At 45.8% G+C, this 20,640-nt stretch overlaps 1 protein-coding gene across 8 annotated transcripts in view; it reads left to right on the top strand.

Moving 5' to 3' along the window:
• ZNF618 (zinc finger protein 618) overlaps positions 1–17,851 on the top strand; it is a 163,160-nt gene extending 145,309 nt beyond the window's left edge. For all 8 annotated transcript variants that reach the window (XM_074891586.1, XM_074891582.1, XM_074891581.1 and 5 more), the window contains 3 exons: positions 2,697–2,774; positions 7,809–7,910; positions 9,011–17,851. In XM_074891586.1, coding sequence (XP_074747687.1) covers positions 2,697–2,774; positions 7,809–7,910; positions 9,011–10,524 — 1,694 coding nt within the window. In that variant the 3' untranslated portion in view covers positions 10,525–17,851. The remainder of the gene's footprint in view (positions 1–2,696; positions 2,775–7,808; positions 7,911–9,010) is intronic.
• Positions 17,852–20,640: the final 2,789 nt, after the last annotated feature.

The following is a 20,640-nucleotide window of genomic DNA, read 5'->3' as shown; positions in this document are numbered from 1 at the left end:
TGGCAGAGGGAGGAGCTTGAGAAACTGTGGAGATCTTGATGGTGACTGATGGATGGAGATGGAGAGAACCCAGAAAAGGCAGGTCAGGAGTGAAGGGGAGTCAGGCAAGGGGAGAGCTACAAGAAAGACAGCACAGGTTTATGTTGGTAAAATAGCTGAGAATATAACAAGAGGAAGATAAAGCAGCTCAGTGAGACACAGTAAGCTGAGAAGAAATAAGAGCATGTAATGAAACAAAAGAGAAAAATGAATGTGAGAAATGTGCTGCTTGGAGAGCGCTGCATGTGAGTGATTTGCTTCCTGGTGAGGTGCCCTGTAACTGAGCTTAGGGGAGGAGTTGTTCTGGTGGCTACTTGGAAACCTGCTTCTAGGAGAATTGTGGAGTTTGTGTACTTGTCTGGGAGCAGAGAAGAGCGAAGGATGGATTGCTTCGCCACCACTTTCTCGGGCCGAGGTTACTACAGGCAGAGATGGCGGAAGGGAATACATGTGCCTGCTTATGTTTAAATGGCACACGGAGACCTGAAAGTGTTCCAGGAAATCTCTGAATTTCAGGACTTTCTGAAGCACCTGAGGTGTACAGCATTTTCTGTTCTTCCAACTCTGTTGTAGGGGAAGGGGCTCCAGCAAAGCAGTGGGGCAAAGAGGTGGTAGCTTTATAAACTGCCCTGGCTGCAGCACTGCAGCTCTTCTGACCCTGCCAGGAACCTGTCAGCAACATTCAGCAGGCTCTTTGAAGTGTGACTTCTTTCATTAGATTAATCAAATGTTAATTCTGACACTTGAAGGGAGAATCAACCCACTTAGTTGGAGACATTTCCATCTCAGCAGTTGAGGTTCCATAAGCAGCAAATAGGTGCGTCTGTGTCACAAGTCATCTGGCATTGAAATGTGTATCTAAGAGTGATGGTTTGCACCCATGTGGGGTCTTTTCCTCTCTGATAGTTACAAACAGAGTCTAAACAATTAGATTGCATTCTACCTTTTGTGGCATTTTACCACAACCGACTATTTCACTACTGATGATTTCAACAGAAACAGCCAGTCCATGTTAATTCCCCCAGTCCTGAAATTCCTGAGCGTGTCACTCAGCTGCCAAAGTCTTCCCTTTTTTTCACAAGCACAGTTACTTAAGTACAGTATTTCCAAACTTACTCACTACAGCAAAACACAGGAATAGCATCACAAGAAAATACATTAAGTTAAATAAAGCACTGAGCACAGCTCCTCCAGATGGAGCTGGCTTCATCTTTTCAGAGGGCTGTAGGTTCTGTGGGAAAGGCACAGCAGGGTGTTTAACCTTACGGCATATAAGTATAGCTTATACAAACCACTCATGTTCTCTTTTATGTTTTTCCTCACAGCTTCCTGTAGCCATCTGATGAATTCTGGGGTTTGCTACCTGAGATAGACTTCTTACAGATTATAGCCCAGTCAGGCTTGTGCTTTCCTGTATTTTGGTTCTTCCATCCTGGATGCTGGTGCTTTTGCTTATTCATTGATACAGGATATGTTTTTCACTTCGAACACAGATACAGTTTTCTGGTGTATTGTAGCAATAGACCTTGATCTGTGTGTGTGCCAGGCATTTGTATGCAAAGCTGTTTGTATACCAGATGCTTGCCTTTGTCCATTCTGCTGTTACGAAACAAAATGCCACAGCATAAATGGCAGCAGCGTGCTCGTATGTCTGGAGGTATAGAAGCAAACTGCAATGTTAACATATTTCAGCCACTGTAGTTTGATACTACATCTGTCAACTAATGCACTCAACTAATACTGTTTAAATGAGCAACTGCAAACATTTGCTATTAGGTTAATTCAGTGGAAAAAGTGCACTTTCAACACACTTGTTAGAACAGAACTAAAAGTATCTTTCAGCTCATGAGGGAGCTCTGCACCCAGCTCTTTCCTGACTCCAGCTCATCCATATTATTCTGGCAACATGGCTCTCCTGCTCTGCTCTCAGCCTTCTGGCACAGCTCTGATTTCTGTGCTTCTTCCCCTCCACCTCTGCTTACCCCGGCGACTTGCTGCCACCAAGCCCAGTGGCACTCACCATTCCCCAGTCTCGCTGCACTTGCTGACAGCCACAAAAAAATCAAGCTGAGTTCCCCCATGGCACTTCTCCATGCCCCAACTTCTGAGCAACAGGATTTTTCACAACCTGATGCTCCTTGTCTTACTCAGGAAAGGCAGCAGAGACTGGAATTTGACAGAACTGGATGTAAAATGAATTCACCATGCTTTGCTTTCAGGCTTAAAAAGAACAAGGATATGCTTAAAACAGCCTGCAGCAGGCATGAGCTAGTAAACCCTGGTCAGTGTGTAGCCTCTCAAATCTTTGTGCAGCTTCACTGAGATCCCCCCTAAACACACACCGGCAGGTGCTTCGCTTTAGTGCACGAGCTGTCCCTCTGCCATCCCGGGCCTTCTTGTGGCAGTAAAGTGAAGCACGTGGAAAAATGCCTGACCCCAGCCCAGGAAGCAGTGACGTGCCCTGGCGCTTTCCCGAATCACAGCCTGAGCCCCGCGGCTTCGGTTCTGAGGAGCTGCCGTGACGTGCACACATGGGCTGAGGTGACAAGGACCGGGCCCTCAGGCGCTGCCCCGCTACTGTACAAACTGAAGTATGCACGTGTGCTGCTTCCCTGCATACTCTGTATAATTCTTCTGAACTGATTTCTCCCAAACAGAGCCTTACACCTGTGGAGCTTGTGGAATCCAGTTCCAGTTTTATAACAATCTCCTGGAGCACATGCAGTCCCATGCAGGTAAGCTGGGCACTTCGACTCGCTTGAAGCGGAGAATTAAATTCTGCGCTGATGCCTGATGTTGACCCCGTTGTGTGTCAATAGAGCTTTCTGTGCTCACGGTTTCCAAAGCCCCAGTAATTTCACCTGCAGCAAAAAAGATACTCAAAGGCTGGAGCACATAGCAGCGGCTGCAACAATGTAAGGCTCCCGGTGTATCATAAATACTACCCCTTTCCTTAGGAAGAGAGGAAACGTGCCGTGCTAGCACAGAGCACATCAAGCTACTCATTCTCTTTATCCAAAGGTATCTAGGGAATGCTCATTGCGTAAGCGTTAATGGGTTACTCCTACAGCAGATGAAATCCCTCCTGCAAAAAGGGTAGTTCTCATTGAAGCAAACAAAGCAAAAATCCTTTCAGGGCAGCAGAGCTTTTGCCCACACAAGTCTTTTTCTGTGCTTGTGTCTCCTGGAGTTCTGCAAAGGACTGAAATGTGTTCTCCAAGGAAGAATTTGCTATTTCAGCAGTTATGTTCATTTCCTTCTCTGCTCTCTTCAAAAGAAAATTCTGAGGAGTAGTTCCACTTCTTTGTTTCTAAGCCACCTTTTTCTTTTCTATCTCAATACATAAGAGACGTAAAATTTCAAAGCCAAAGCTGTTTCAAAGACAGCATTCAGAATATTCAAAAATGTAGAAACAGGATTTTTTTTATATTGGCAGAATTTTTTTTCTTATTTTTTCCTCTTGAATGAAAATTCAAGTGAATTAACACAGGTTTACGAATTAATTCACCTTTGACAGACCTGTGGTCTCTGATAGACAGATGCTCTGTTGAGATGTGCTTGCATCTGCCCTCACTTTACAGGTAAGCCCTGAGTAGGGTGGCACAGAAGGACAAGTGGCTCGAGGAAAAGCATAGTTTCCATTCTGTAACAGTAATTCTAATCAAAGTTCTTATCTTGTTCTGTGTTTTAGTTTTAGTCCTGATTTTAACAGTGTCCCTTGAGTTCTTCATCCATACAGTTCCTAGGTTCCAGTTCAGTTCTCATTGGCAAATCTTAGTGCACACTTGGTGTGTTGTTCAGGAGCTACTTCATTTATCATCTTTGTAATCTTATGAATAGACATTTAGGGTGATTTCTTAAGGTATGAGCTTTGTGCATGTTATTTTCTGTCAGAGCGTAAGCTGGTTAATGTGGAGTATTTGGACTTCATGTTACACCAAGGAGTGGTGAAGCTCCGCTCAGGGCAGAGGCTGCCGTCAGTCCACGGTGTTGGGGTCTGTTCTTACTGTTTGTCTGTGGCAATTTCTGCTTGCCTCCAAGCTGCATCCTGACCATCCTGTTCCTCGTTCCGGTCTCTGGTACTGAAATGCAGCATTTTGAGTTACAGCTCTTAGTGACACTGAGTAGAGGAGCTGCAAAGGAGGGACCAAGGTTGAGGTATCAAAGGGGAGAATGGCAATTTACTGGCAAGGTGTGAGCTGTTGAAAATGCTAAGCTAGTGCTATCTGCAGCTTCTTCCTTCTCTCTTCTTTACAAATGGCCCATGGCCTCTGAGCTTGTTCACCTGGGTTATTTTGGACACAGAACAGGGCTGGAGGGAGCAGGTAACTGTGATCTGACTCATGTAATGTCAGCAGAGATTAATATTAAAGGGTAAATCCCCTCTCCCCAACTCAGGATTACTCCTGTTAAACTCTGTATTTTCTCTGTAAGTCACTGTCTTCTGCTTGGCTGCTTCCCCCTGAACGTCTCGCTGGTACAGTGACAGCAAGCTTGTCCGTGTCGTCTTTAAGTGCTTTCTCCCGGCGTCACTGAGGCTGCCCCTGTGAAAGCAGCCATCCCCTGCTGTGGCATCTCTGTGCATGGTGCTTGCCAGTCCTGTGCTCATGTCTCTTCCCCTGCAGAGAACAGCAGCCTTTCCTCCAGATCTGTGCAGCTGGGGACGAGCAGCATGGTATTTGCTACTGTGGGAGGAGGGCAAAACAAAGTGAAGAGGTGTGAAAGCTACAGACAGCTTTGGTGGGTGTCCAGTTCTGGATATTGTACTTAGGCAGATCAACAGCAGAGATTACACAGGGCTTGCAGTTACTCTTGGTCGCAGTTTGTTGCCCTTTAGCCTCTCAGAGCTTGGGGATTTCCATATCCAAGAAGCAGCATTGGCACAACATCTCTGAAGTCTGGGGGAGCAGAGACCTTGCAGTCATCAGCAGAAGTGGTGGCATAGGACCCACATACCAGGGACACTAGCATAGTAGCAGTTTATACCTGTCCATATGCCTGGCTCAAGGAATGTTACATTACGGGGATGCAGAGATACAAGAAGCCCATATGGGTCAAATACTCCCTCAGTTAATGTGTTCAGGAGTCTAGTTTGGCTTATCGTGTCTGATGCAAAGGGGTGATCTCTTCCAACTAAACGTGATGCATCCACTGAGCCCTTCTTGCAAGTGACCAAAGACAGGAAACATGTTGCTGGTCTCAAAAGAGCAAAAGCAGGGACATACTGGCTCTTGAGTCATTCAGAGGGCTGAGCCTGGAGGCTAGAAGGTAATAAGGAGAGATTATAGCTCCATAAAGCAGCTACACAATGAGAAGAAGCAATTAGAATGTAAATTGGAGGCTGAAAGGCAGAAATAGAAAGCAGAACACCAGGCAAAGGAATTTGTTCTGTAATTACACTGTACAATATACAGCTTTGACTCCCTTTAGAGTACTTTGTTCAGGTCGAGTGCTGCCATATAATTCCCTTCCTACAGTCTAGAGCTAAAAAATAAAGGGACGACTAGGCTGAACCTGGCTTAAAGGATTGGAGGCATGAAGAGAAATTAAAGAACCATGATCTATGTGGTTCACAGACTGCCTGATAAGGAAGATGAGGCTGCAATGCACAAATCTCGTTAATGCCATATTGAATGCCAGTGGATATTTGTACATAATAAATCCCCTATTATTATGAAATAGAGAAGGGGGGGAGGAAATACGGAGAGTTTCTCCCCCTACCCGCCCCTCACCAAGACAAAGAAGGCCTGAACCATGAACAAAGTTAGTAAGCAACATCCAGCATTTTCCTTTGCCTACCCACAGATGTTTGGAATTGAGGACACTGGTGGCATTAGCTCAAGAGCAATTAGTCTAGGCAAATGCTGAGAGAAAAGTGGTGTGTCGTATCTGATCACTGGCATTCACCAGAGCATGTCCTGCTCTTCACATCTCCTCCACACCTGCAAAGACCGACCTGTGCAGTCCTGAGCATGGCAGTGCTCCCCAGGTACCAACAACGACCAGTGAATTCCCTGGGCACATACAGTCCTCAAGGCAATCCGAGAGTGTACTTGGTTCTGTCATATCCTGGATTGGTCTTGGGTATTGATCTAGTCTGTGGCCAGTGCAGTGCCCAGACCTAACAGTAACTGTGCAGCCTGTGGCTGTTCATCAGCAAGCTTTGTGAATGCCCCAGCAGTTAATGTGCAGAGCTGCTCAGATTTGAGAGGACTTGCTTGTAAGGAAGAGGGCACTGGAGTTTCATCACATCATTGCTTGTCTCTAGATCCTTGCCGGTCTCCCTTCTCTCCCAGGTCAGTGCCACACATGGACGAGAGCAACTTTGCCCTCTCCTGTTTGTTCTGACGGGCAGCACGCTGCTCTGCCCAGCACAGCACCACATCAGCCTGGGCTGCAGAGCAAAGCACCTGTGCGTGCCCTATAAAGGCATTCCTCTAATTCGTGCTCTGCTCTCTGGAGCGCTGGGGCAGGATTCATTTCACTGCATGCTGGTGTGCCTAGGCTATAGATATTCCCACCTGAGCAGCTCAACTTGGACTCCCTTTATAATCAGTGGAGAAGAAGTCATTGACTCCAGGTGAGTTCAGAGCGTGATGGATTTTATACCACAAGAGGCATCTAGTTCTTCCTGGGTGGGTGAATCACACTCTTAAGCCTATTTTGCACCACTGAGTGTAAAACAAGGCCCAAGGGGCCACTTTGAAGAGAGACATGTCTAATAGAGATGTCCAAAATTAGGTGAGATGAGTCCAGCTATGATGAGTAAAGGATGTGTTTTGTCTTCTTTGTTTTTAATTCCATCTTTCTGTCTAGTCTGGTCATCAGTCTCTCCATCTTTCTCCTTCCTCTTCCACTTCTCTTCATTGTGCGCTTTATTGTTGCTTCACAGCCTGTTTCAGAGCACAGTTTCATAGTGAAGCATACTAAGAACTGGAAAAATAATTCTGGAGGGTGGGGAGAAATTCTTGGGGCACAAGAGAGGAAAGCACATGGATATGATACAGAATTTACTATCGTGACTGCATTTCCTTGAAAGATCCCATCAGATTGGCAGCCAGTGTTTAGCCCAGAAATGGGAGCATGAACACAAAGAGCCCTAGGGTGGTTGATATCTTTACATCCACAGGGAGGAATGATCTTTGGTCACACTCCAGAAACTTGGGTTTTTTTAATTTTTGTTTCCACTCTGAGGCAGCAGTGAGCAGCCTGAGAGGAGATTGGCTCCCTCTCTACTGTGGTAGGAAACCATATATGAAGATTGTAATAAGGTCCTTTAGATATCAAGGAGTTAAGCATAGCCTGAAAAACAAAGTACTTAACAGTAAAGAAAAGGGAAGCCACCTGCGGTGCAGAAAGAGGCAGTAAGGCAAAGGAAAGATAAATGTTCGTTACACCTCCTTTAATTTCAAAAGCAAACAAATTGCACAAGTCAGGCTGCACAAGGAACATCTATTCCTCCTGGTGTGCAATATTTCTCAAGGTGTGCTGATGACATCAGTGTCACTGGTGCACAGAAAAAGCCATTGTCATTTCAGCCACGTTTTGGGAGGTGATAGGTTGCAGGTCCATAGACAGTTTTCAAGGTTTCTGATGGTACTGTGCCGTCTCACTGAAAACTGCTTAAAAGCTCCAGAGAACGTAGTGGATTGGTGTCACCTTAGTTAAGGGAACCATAAGTAAATGCTAAGCAGATGGGTACTGTTTCCCATTCTTTGTGTACATTATTACCTTGTGCTTCTAACACCTCCCTGTCTCTTGCCCCACAGCTGACAACGAGAACAATATTGCCTCTAGCCAGCCCAGATCACCTCTAGCTGTTGTTGAAGAAAAGTGGAAACCACAGCTCCAAAGAAATAACGCCAACAATAGTACGTAGCAGTGTTTGCTCTTTCATGCTGGGCTTACTTGTCCACTTTGAACAAGTGACAGAGAGGGTGCAGCAGTGATGGGCGTTGCACAAGGCCCTTGTCCTCGCCTAACTGTGCTTGATTTCATCTGTAATTCCCGTACAGGAGCGCTCGTATGCAAAAAGTACTGGGAACCCTGGGGAGGTGGTTGGAAGGGTTCGTAAGGAAGATGCATTTGGGAACTCCTGGAAGAAGTTAGCTTCTGATCCAAGGTCAGACTTCCTGGCCTGGGGTTAAAAAACTAATCCAGTCATCATGGTGTGACACAGGCATAACCTGTCACTCCCTGTGCTGGCAGGCAGCCAGCATCTGGCCATACCCCCAGCTCGTCCGTGAGCTTGTGCTTCACTACGGGAAAAGGTAAAATACAGCCCTGTGGGAAATCAGTTCCAAAGCATTTGGGCTGAGCAGCCTGGGGGAAGGATGATACAAAAACATGGTGCTTTTGTGTCCTGGTGTGGCCAAAAACGACATTCATGTTGCCCGAAATCAGCCACAAATAGCAAGGTTGCTGGAAATCAGAGGAAGAAACAGAAGCTTGGGCTTCAGCGCTGTTTGAGATGGTGGAGGAAGTTGTATGCTTCACTGAAGCAACTCCTCTTAAAATAACTGTCTCAAAGAAAAGGCTCAAATCACAAAAATGGACAGGTTTTCCAGCTGGGCTAAGCTGTGACACCAGCCCGTAGATACGGGTAGCAAACGGCACACATGATTATAACTTACCTAAGCAGTTCCTCACTGAACACCACAGAGATGCCATTGGTTAATGCACTGGATTGTGAGTAGATAGTGTGTGCTCTGTCTCAGTCCCCACACCAGGGGAAACATGCAGATAAGCTTCGTGCTGCTCTAAGGAAGCGCAAGGCCTGTGTCTGGAGGTTCCTCTCTCCAGAAACCATTGGGGGAAGAAATCCAGGGTTGGAGATGTCTCTCCCATCATCTGGGCATGGTCCACCTCTTTGGAACTCTCTGAGAATTGTTCTGTGACTTCCTCCTCTCTCCTGTTGCAGAGCAGCAATGCTCATATGGTACTTTCTCTCCCTCCTTGTATTTCACTGCAGCATCCGCGAGTGGTTCAGTAGGGAACAGCGCGATCCCAGAGAAGGAGCGGCAGAACATTGCCGAGAGGCTCCTGAGGGTGATGTGCACTGACCTTGGGGCTCTGAGCGTGGTGAGCGGGAAGGAATTCATCAAACTAGCACAGACCCTGGTGGATAGTGGAGCTCGCTATGGTGCCTTCTCTGTCACCGAAATCCTTGGCAATTTCAACACACTGGCACTGAAGCATCTGCCTCGGATGTACAACCAAGTGAAGGTGAAGGTCACCTGCGCCCTGGGCAGCAATGCCTGCCTTGGCATCGGTGTCACTTGCCACTCTCAGAGCATCGGCCCCGATTCTTGCTACATCCTGACAGCTTATCAGGTGGAAGGCAACCACATCAAGAGCTATGTCCTGGGAATTAAGGGCGTAGACATTCGAGATAATGGTGATTTTATCCACCACTGGGTACAGAATGTGCTCTCAGAGTTTGTGATGTCAGAGATCAGGACGGTGTACGTCACAGACTGCAAAGTCAATTCCTCTGCGTTCTCCAAGGCAGGCATGTGCTTGCGTTGTTCGGCCTGTGCCTTGAACTCAGTAGTGCAGAGTGTGCTGAACAAGCGAACACTACAGGCTCGCAATATGCACGAAGTGATCGAGCTCCTGAATGTCTGTGAAGATCTGGCAGGATCCACAGGCCTCTCAAAGGAGACCTTTGGCTCCCTGGAAGAGACCTCACCCCCGCCCTGCTGGAACTCAGTCACCGACTCCCTCCTGCTCGTCCATGAGCGCTACGAGCAGATCTGCGAGTTCTACAGCAGGGCCAAGAAGATGAACCTCATCCAAAACCTGAACAAACACCTGCTCAGCAACCTGGCAGCCATTTTGGCTCCGGTGAAACAGGCGGTGATTGAGTTGAGCAATGAGAGCCGGCCCACCTTGCAGCTGGTACTGCCCACCTACGTCAAACTGGAGAAACTGTTCACTTCCAAAGCTAACGATGCTGGCGTAGTCAGCAAACTCTGCCACCTCTTCTTGGAGGCGCTGAAGGAGAACTTCAAAGTTCATTCGGCACACAAGGTAGCCATGATCTTAGACCCTCAGCAGAAGTTGCGGCCCGTCCCACCATACCAGCACGAAGAGATCATTGGCAAGGTCTGTGAGTTGATCAATGAGGTGAAAGAGTCCTGGGCAGAAGAAACAGAATTTGAACCTTCAACCAAGAAGCCTCGGGCAGCAGGGGAAGCCACAGCAGCTCAGGAAGAAGATTGGTTTGGGAAAAATGAAGTCTATGATTATTTGCAAGAACCTCTTTTCCAGGCCACCCCTGACCTGTTTCAGTACTGGTCGTGTGTTACCCAAAAGCATACAAAACTAGCCAAGCTAGCCTTTTGGCTCTTAGCAGTGCCTGCTGTTGGTGCCAGAAGCGAATGTGTAAATATGTGTGAGCAGGCTCTCTTAATCAAAAGGAGACGGCTACTCAGTCCAGAAGACATGAACAAACTCATGTTTTTGAAGTCCAACATGCTTTAAGACTGTCTTTTAATTAAAACAAAACTTTAAAACACTGTTCCAAACAAAGAAAAAGAATTTTAAGTTCTAAACACTGTGGACCTCATTATGAATGCCCCTGGAAACCAAGTGCTTTTTTATATATATATAAAAATATAAATATATATAAAATTAAGTTTGAAAGGAAAGCTGAGCACGTGAGAGAGACAGCCCTCTGCCAGGAACGTGCTCCTTTCCATAGATAGTGTGTGGACTTGACAGACTTTCTAATGTTTTCAAGTGGGCAGACGAATGGGAGGCTGATGTTCTAAAGTCTTCAGGCAGCTGAGATCTAAAGTGACTTGAAGTTTCTTTTGTTTCTCCTCCACCCCACCTCTCCTCTTGTCCCCTGGGCCATCTTGCCATGGATAATCAGACTACATTGAACAGACCAGTTCTGCACTGGACTTTGCTCCTTTGAATAACTGTACACCTTGAGGGCATTTGTCTGCAGCCTTCTTGACATATGGTGCATGTTATCAGGGCAGCTGTGTTTTATGAACACCAATATCTTTAGAAATCAGGAAGGGAGACTTTAAGGGTTTTTTTAATTTTATTTTTAATGTTTTCGTACATGTTTTTTCCAAAAAAACAAAAGTTACTCTTCTGTCTCCACTCCTGGTTTTGAGTTTAACATGTTAGCTAGTGATTATAAGTTTGATTTAAAACAAAGAGAAATGGCTCATGGCAGAAAATGTGTGTAATTGTTACATTTCTTGGATTTATTTTTTTACAGCATAACTTCTTTTCTGAATTCCCAGTGCTAATTAAGTTCTCTGTGAATTTTTGTACATCGGGGGTTCTCAAACTTGTTCTAGAGTAGCCCATTTGCGATTAAATAATGTCGTTATGGGAACCACAGCAGTTGCTTATATGGGAAAGCTAGAAACCAGGAAAAGCAAGCGAGTGGTGACAGCACAGATGTCTGTGGGCCACCAGCCAGCTTGCCAGGGTCTGCCAGCTGCCATTGAGAACCCTTGTACCTAAACTTTTTGTAAAAAAGTTTCTCAGTACACACACTCAAAATAACCTTCACAAGGCCAAGGACAAACCAAGGTGTATGATTTTTCAGGGGAACAAAGATCATCAGTTTTGTCAAACTGGGGTTTGAAGGAAGCTTAGAGAAGTGCATGGGCTCAAAGATCCTTCTGAATGTAAGTGCTCCTGATTGAGTGCAAAGAATATCTTCCCATTTTATTTGGAATGGTTTCCTCTAGTAGCACGAATGTCTTTTTAATACCTACAGTGCATTACACTACTTGTTACGTTGCTGAATCGTTCTGGCTGGGAAGGCCATGGGCCCTTAAACGTTCACACTTACTGGCTCACCCCAAATGCAATTAGAGATCATCATAATGCAGAAACATCTCAGTCACTCTGCTGTCCACCAAGGTCAGTGCTCTGCTGTGTCCAGTGCCCGTAGGCACAGTTCATGGGCTGCTGGACAGGATCTCTGCAGGCTGTCAGGTTTGGTGCCTCTTGGACAGTTCCCAGCTTCTGGTGCCAAACTGTTAATTTTTCATCACTGGGACTTGTATCCTGGAAGCAAACTGAAGCAAATTCTTATTTTTGAAGTAGTCTCTTCTGCTTCCAGTAGTGTGCTCTGGAGCTGCAGGCACAGTGGCAGCAGAGCAGTATCAGAGGTTCAGGAGGACGGACTCGCTCAGCTCCAAGCAGACAGGCTGAAGGCTGAAGCCCTTCTACAGTGCAAGGGTGTTGTTGCTGACAATGCAGTGGTGAGACTGGGGGCCCTCTTCGAAGTGCTGCTGTTGAACAGATGTTAAACCAAGATCCCATCTGCCCATCCCATCTCTGGTTGTAATAGGAGTTGCAAGTCCCAAGACATGAGAAATGGCAAACCCAATCTCTCAGGCTTTGTGTGCAGATGCCTTGAACCTGACAGGCACTAACTGACAGCTTCCTTGCCAAGGGGAACAGCTTGCATGCTAGAGACCTTCCCTAGGTCAAGGTCACTGAGGATAGCTCTTTGCACCCAGCTGTCTTGCCCTTTTCAGCCTGGAAACAGGACCTACTGTTAGCTTGAGTGTAGCATTTGGATTGACCTCTTGGCACTGTTACTGGCATCAGGGCAAAACTAGTTGTCTCCTAAATCTAAGTTTTGCATATGGATATCTTAAAAGACGGAGTCTGCAACCCTGCTGACAGCTGCAGGGGTAGCAGCACTTGAAGATGAGCTGCCAAGGCAGAGGCACTTGGACATCTTATTTCTCTGGCAGTGGCTTTTGCAAATGGTCGTATTGGTTGTAGGGCCAACTTTTCTTCTTGCTGGTTTTATTTTCTCCCGTACAAATCCTGCCTGCCCAGCCACCAGCTGGGCCTGTGGTTACACATCTGTTTGCACTTGCGGTACAGGAGAAACCTGTAACAAACGAAAACTCAGTCTCAAACTACAAACAAAAATCCTAAGAGACATGTGTGCCAATTACAAAGCATTTGTGCTGTGCTGCTGTTCCCACTGAAAAGCACAAGGTATCCTGCAGCAAGAAAACTTGGCTGGAGGATGAATCCAAAGCAAAATTGGCTTTTGAGGCTACAGTGTGTACTGTGCAGCTCAGCTGATAGGCAGAACTGGAGACAGGATTTATAGTTCTTTCTCCTAATGTTATGTTACACCTTTTTGCTTGGTTCTCCTGAGATCCTGAGAGCCACTCCGAGGCTCGTCGATGCTCAGGCGAATGTGCAAAACCCTCGCGTTCCTTTGAAAAGAAAGCTCCAAAACCCAACACCCCTTTGCTAAGGGACAGGCTGCTAACTTCTGTGGGATTTGCCAACTCAGGCTCATTGTGTTGTCTGTCTGCAAGGCATTAAGGGTGGGGAAGTGGACAAAGCAGAGTTAGCACAGATTTAAAGCTCTGAAATTGAGAATGAGGTAAAATTGCAGTAATTTGTGCACCCATTTGACGCAAGGCTGTGCACAGCAGTGAGCTGGACCATGGCTGCACAGCCAGGGCATGCAAACAGAAAGGCCACAGCCACCCTTACCTCCCAGCCCATCTCCCCTTCCCCTTTTTACAGTGTGGTTTTAGCATCAGATCTGGAGCTTTCTTGCTGTGACAACAAAAGAGAGGGACAGACTGGCCCTCTCCCCCATCTGAGTGACTGTTCCCTCCAAGGCAACTTTGGTTATAGTTGCACTAGTGATGGTGAGATTCTCCCAAAGACTTAAAAACTCAGCAGCTGAAAAAGCAAGATGAAACCTAAAGCCCTAAAGTGGGTGAGAAGAGAAGCTTGTTGGCCAGCCCCCTTCTCCAGCGACTCAGTGGAAGAAGCCACAGCTTTTCTTGACTCTTAAACGTGGTTACAGGGTGTTCAGCTCAGAGGAGCTATTCTTGCTGTATTTGCTCACAGGCTGACTTTTGTCTGATAACGCTTCATTAAAAGGAGAGAAGCACATCTGGAGCGTATGTATTTACCCTAAATGCCAAGCTTTTTTGCTCCTATTTCTCCTTCCCTCTTCAAGACTTGGATTTGCATTCTAGGGAGCATAGATTCTTTACCAAGGTCTGAATTTTGGAAGCTATTTGCCAGGTTACTCCAACCCAAACTATTCTATGATTCCATTTTGTGATGGCTCAGTGGTATGGAGCAGCACTTGTGTGGTAAGGAGTATTGCCCATCCTGTGATGGTAGACTGGAGAGGAGAGGGCCTCTTAGTTTGGCCAGAGCTGTCATGAGGTTCTGCTCCCTTTGAGCTGGGAGAATTCCTCAGAATTAGGATCATCCTCTGGTAGGTCGTGTCAGGAATTTGCCTTCTGCTTGTTTGTTTACTTGCACTTGAGAAATGTGTTGGAACACAAAAACAGCGTATGTGTCCTCCAGGCATTCTTGTGTTTCTGCTGCTTACTCTGTGCCTGACCTTGCAGACTTCTGACTTCACAGTTTGCTTTGGGAGGGGTTGTGATCTTCAGGTGGGGAGCAAGCACCAACAGAAGATAAACTGTAGAGAATGAAGGGCCTTCCAGTCCTGTCTGAAGATCCTTGCTACTAGATACTGAGAAGGTGGTACGCAAAGACAGAGCTCTCCAAAACAGAAGGTTGTTTATGTGTGAGTACAGCAGCCAGAGGGTCAGTGGAGAACATGGAGCCCCGATTTGTCTCCTGTGCCTGTCTCTTCTCCCCATGTCTCTAGCAGCAGACAGTAGTTGTATTCTGGCTCGCAGGATGGTCTTGGTGTCTTGCATCTGGGTCAGTTTTAGATGGAAGTAAACTTCCCTTTTATCAAAGATACATATCTGTTCTAAGAAAACTGATTTGGTTGTATGTGAACTAGTGCAATCTGGAAAACTTTCTGTGAAAACTGACTGTGGGCTCAGGTTTTGTCTAATTCAGTTGTCTGTTAATTGCTGGTTAAACCAGTTTAACTTTGAGATAAATTGGTTTAAGCATCCACGTGAACCACCTGCACTGGTTTAACTGCGCTTCCTGGGTGTTCTCCCCCGCTGATCAGAGAATACGTCCAGAAGCAGCTCAGGGAGTCATGATCCTTATGTGAATTTTGTAAACGAAGTTGTGGCAGATACACTCAAAGCTCAGAAATGACTGAAAATAGAGGGGAGACACTTCTGAAAATTGCTTGAGCTCTGAATTGTGGTATCTGAGTTAATGCAGTATTCAGTGAGATGTCTCAGGTTGATTGGTTTGGTTTTCTCCAACTGCTTGCAATAACGTAGAAAATTCAGTATGAGAAGAAATTCCCACGTACATTTATATTGGTGGATGAGGCCACTCAGCCTTTCCCAGTCTGAGGGACCATTTCCACTTTCTGGACCCCGGGGTAGGCAAGCCAGCACGTACTGTTGCACAGGAGCAGGGTGACTGAGACATTGTGCTTCACAGAGAATGCTGTGTGCATTTGTAGACAGCACCAAGTTACTGATAAATCAAAAGACAGTAAAAGAGCAGCCAACGAGTGATTCAAAGGCTGGGACTGCTGCTTTGTACTGAGGAAAGAATCAGATCTCTAATTGCATCTCTCTGGCTGAAGGAGGTGGAGAGGAGCTCCTGTGGGCATTCAGAGGGAGCACACGCAGGAAGGGACAAGTTGTTGCCTATGGAATAATTAGAAGTAATGAGATGAAAATGAACAAAAAGACACTAAAGGCAAATTCTGGGAAACCTTTTCAGGGAGGAGAAATCTGTTCATCTGGGAGGAGTCTGTTACGGGAATGTTTTTTGAGTCCTATCATTTAAAACAAGGCTGTGCAGCTACGTGGAGCACACTCCGTAAGGCACAAGGCTGCTTTGGACTTGCTGAGAGAAAAGAGACTGGATGTAGAGGTGGAAAATGCCAGTCCTGCCCGGTAGGTCCAGGAGGGTTCACAGAGCATCCTCCTCCACATCCTCCCACTCACCACCAGCACCAAACCCTTCCCAGCACTCCAGTATATACCTTAACCGGGTTTCATGAAGGAGGGAGGTCAGCCAGCAGGAGGGGCAGAGGAGAAAACACCAGTTGAGAAGCAAATGTCTTATACTGCCAAGGTGAAAGAGTCGGGGTGAGGGAGAGTATTAAATGTTTTGCTGCTTCTGCTGTGCATTTTCAGTGCTACACTATGATCGTGAGTCCGTGGGATCCGTTGGGAATACCCAGAAACATCGGCTGAGACACAATGTGCTGTGTCAGATACTTCTGAAGGTGTTGCTCCGTAGCAATAAGAACTCCCTTTCTACAGTGCATGGGACCTGTCCCCGTGCCACGGGTTATCATCTTCCTGGGGCTTCTGGAAATGTCACTGAACAAAACAATAAAATAGAGAGAAACCCAAGCACAGCTCCAAGTTGAATGCTTCGTTAGAGCTGTGGGATAGTTTGCTTATGCTAGGCCAGAAATGGTAAACCAATGAGAGTGTATTGCCCTGAAATTTAATTTTATATATTGAATGTTTGGGGGATTTCTGTTTAATTTTGTTTTTTGTTTGGCTGGTTAGTTGGGTTTTTTACTACTCCTGTTAGAGTCCTTTGTTTTATAACCTGACAGAAGAGTTTTGCTCACATTAGACAACGGTGTATCCAGTAGACCCTTTAGGGTTTGATGATCTGTAGGCAGCTGAGTTTGAATTTTTTAGAATAGCTTCTGAAATGGGTCACGTAAATGGCTCATTGATGCACAACATCAACCACTGACTGAAAGGATTTTCTCCCTTCCCATCGTTCTAGCGTCATTGACAGTGGTCAGCGTGTCTTGGTACCCAGGTGAGCAGCGCAGCCTTAACAATAGGAATATTTTACAGTGGAGTTGATGAGTACAGGCATGTCAAATCCTTGCTTTTTACAACCAAAGTTCCTTAAAAAGACACTTCCAGCCTCATCAGCCTTGAATGCTTGTTTTCAGTCTTCTGGGGGTTCTTGTGGCGGTCTCTGCAATGTGTGTGGATAGGATGGTATTTTTTTTTCCAGTGGGCTGGGGGGTGGGAGGAGGGATTTTTTTTTTTTCTTGCTATCTATGGAGAAGGACCTTTCCGCTCAAGGAAGGAGACATGTATTCTGGAAGGAGCAACAGTCTTAGGAGCTGTTTTCCATGGTCCCTTTAAACTTACTGGGACTTTAATTTTTTTTTTTTTTAATTATTTAAAAGGAAAACTGATAACGGATGAACTGAAAAAATTTGTGACAGGTGACTAGCCAAGGCTGTAAGTCCAGGAGGAACGCACATCGTCCAGACCGTGAGGATTCTGGTCCACGCCGTAGCTAGAAAGTGTCATGCCGACAAACCAAACCATCAGGAAATCCTTGTTTGCAGCCAGTCTGAAAAGAGAAGCTGTTCCTCGTTTGTATGTTCGTTTTTTGAAACCTCCTGTTGGGAGCTGAGTTCTTGTTGTTTCATCAAGCAAACAATTAATGTTCTCCTTTCCCTCCTCACCTTCCCTCCCCTCAGTAACTTGTGTGCATTTCCTTCCTTTCTGTAGATGCAGATGTTCTAGGCAATACCACAGATGCACCTGCGTGTGTCTCTACCTGCGAGTGCAAGAATCTCATGTCATCTTAAAAAATACAAAAAAAATATACAAAAAATATACAAAAAATATCTTTTTTAGGCCAGAGTTTTCTACAGGTATTAATGAATATTTTTCTTAATCCTTATAAGTTTTATGTGTTTAATATTTCTTAATACCGGTAGCATTAATTTATACTTTTGTAGCAACACAATATTTTTATAAACCGCCACCGCTGGCTTTGTCTTCATAATGGGGAAAAGTGCGGGCAGCTGGCCCCGCACTGTACCATGTACTGTATTTAAAAGGTTATCTAATGTCACACTTGCTGTGTTAATAAACAAAACAAAACCTGTTTGAAGTCTCATGTATTGTTGGTGTGGATCGAATGACTCAATAGAGAGCAATATTGCACGGGGTTGAGTTGCTGATTTTCATTGTGATATATGAACGCTTGAGGCCAACTCAAGTTCTTCTGATTTTTTTTCTTTTTAGGATTTTGTTTTGTTTTGTTTTGTTTTTTTTTACAGCTAAATAAATTCAGTGCTGTTTGAAACTTAGACTGACGTCAAATGAAAAGGATTATTAAAGAAAAAAAAAAAATCAAGGTGTTTAAATGTTGCTGTTTTTACAAGTCTGTTGCTGTCTGAATGGAAATATTCCACAAGAGAGGAGGAATAGTTCCACTTAGCTTCCAAACAAGCTGAGCGCTCCAGGCCAGAGCTTGGTTATTTGGAGATATCTTAGAGACATGTTTCTGCAACATTCTTTTCAGAGTTGATGCCAAGGCAGAAGACAAACTGTAACTGTAAGAAAGCATCCGTTGCTTGAGGATTTTCATGTCAGTGTTGTATTTATGGTTTTACAATAAAACAACCTTTAGGAAAAAAAAAAAAAGTGTCCGGGGTTTTGTATTTTTCAAGCACATGAATGGGACATCACCCAGTGCCAAGTGTCTTGTTGTGAAGAGGGAAAACGTCCATTAGAGTGACCCGTGTCCCAGCAGCAGTCTCTTTGATGGACCTCGTCAGCTGTGCAGCTCTGCAGCGGGCTCCTCCCTGCATCCCTTGTGCACCCAAACCTCCTGAAAGCGTTTTCCAGAGCATTTTCTGTCTTGCACTTGGTTGCCAGTGCAGTAAACCTGCTCCTCTCTCACCAGCGAGACGTTTGTATGTAGCAGAAAGTGAACCAGGTCTGCTTGGCCAGCTGGAGGGGCGGGTGGTTTGGTGTGTTGTAATGCAGCGTTTGTGTTCACACCACCAGGACAGGTTCAGCTTTTACGCTGCTGAGGCGGTGCAAGCTGATACTGGGCAAGATGGTCTTAACGTACCATGTTTCTGCGCAGCGTGGTCCAAGGTTTTCACTTGTATCAGCAGAGCCACCTGCAAACTTGCTTTCACCCCAGGAAAAGAGGCATTTGGGCACTGAGCAGGCTGACTCCTTTCCACAAGACAAGGCCCTTGGCAGCTATTTATAATAATAGCCACAATACAAAAGGGCACAGAAATCTGCTTAGAGGTTATGTCGGTCTTGACCTGCATTGAAGTGTCTCACAGGGTCCCAGAGCTGCACTGGCGAGCGGGGGTCACTGGCAGCTCTGCACGCAGGAACGCAGCAGCTGATGCCGTCAGGAGCTCCAAGACCCATCTCCAAACGTACCAGAAACGACCAGGGAATTGTCCCAAGTGGAACAAGTACATAGACCAGGGTTCAAAGGAAGAGACCAGGCCTACTGCTGGAAAATCCAAGGTACATTGTCCGTCACCCTTCATGTATTTTTTTCTTTGTCCTGTTTTGATATCCTTTGGGGTTTTCTAACGTTGCCCCTCACTCCCCCTCAAAAAAAAAAAAAAACAAAAAAACGCGCTTTGCTTGAGAATTAGGAAATTTGTAATGAATTTGTTAGTTGGGGAAAAAAAAACCCAAAGACATGGAATGACAATAGCTCTGGCAATTGGATAAACTCTTGGCTAGCGATCAAGTGTGAAGATAAGCCACAATAATAAATACAACTATCAATACAATAGTAAGAATGGCTGTAGCTTTGCAGTAGATTTGTAAAAGTGATTTTAGTAAACAATAAGATTAGATGCCTTCACATCCTAACGAGATAGGAGTTAGGATTTGTTTGAAAATCAAAATATGTAAAGTGGATAATGTATAGCCAAAAGGCATAGAAGACTGTTGGGACAGTGCTCCTTGGCGTGTCAGTGCCTTCTGGCACTGAATGGTCCTTTTTGCTAGACCCATTTAAAAGGATAAATAAGATTGCAAATGGCAACAAGAGGCTTAAGCTAATCCTGTCTTATTTTCTGATTCTCTAATTTCTGCCTTAACAGGACACGACTATTTTAGCCTTAGTAATAAAGGAAATGGTAGCTCAGAATTCAGGCTCTGCTGGAGGTATCCCGTAGTTTCCTCTAATTTCAGAAGGACTGATGAATCTAGCAAAACTAATTTAACTCCTCATCTCTAATCTGATCTTCAACAATTTGCCTGCCTTGGAGTTTTGTGCATCCTAAGATCCTGTATGTGAGAACACAGCAAGGGCCAGGGAGCAACAACCCAGGTGTGTTGCAAGAGGTCTGTACCTGTGTGTGTCTGTGTGTGGTGGCCTGTGCGCCCTTGAACATGTGGGTGAATAGTACACCCCGACCCACGCCATGTAATCTAACATTTCTGGTCTGGTAGTTGCAATTTCTGCCTCTTGCTGCTTCTTCATCGCCTGTCACTGTGAGGGTGGCTGCGCCCTGAGGAATGGGGTGCTGGGAGCCAAAGGAGTGGGACGGGCAGGGCAGGCCCAGAGGTCACAGCCACAGGCTCAACCACAAGACTCTATCATCAGGCAAGCTCATGGTGATAAGGCAGGTCTGAGGTCAAGCTGGAAAGTCGCTCTGCAGCTCGGAGTTGGGATCTGGTGAGGGTGTCCAGACACAGCCCAACCATCACTGGGCAGGTCTGTGGTGATGGGACAGGGGGGAGGTCAAGCTGGGAAGTCGGTCTGTGGTCAGAGTTCAGATCAGCCAGGCATGGCCATGTCTGTGGCTGAGCTGGAGGCTTCCTACAGCTCAGGACAGGGACTGAAGGTCCAGAGCTGAGCTGAAATGGGGTTCCTGGGCCATGGGCAGGGTGTGGGTGGATGCCC

The sequence above is a fragment of the Strix uralensis genome, chromosome 21, assembly GCF_047716275.1.
Source record: "Strix uralensis isolate ZFMK-TIS-50842 chromosome 21, bStrUra1, whole genome shotgun sequence".
Classification (NCBI taxonomy): Eukaryota; Metazoa; Chordata; class Aves; order Strigiformes; family Strigidae; genus Strix; species Strix uralensis.
Note: the sequence above shows the minus strand (reverse complement) of the source record. Positions and strands in the feature narration are given on the sequence as shown.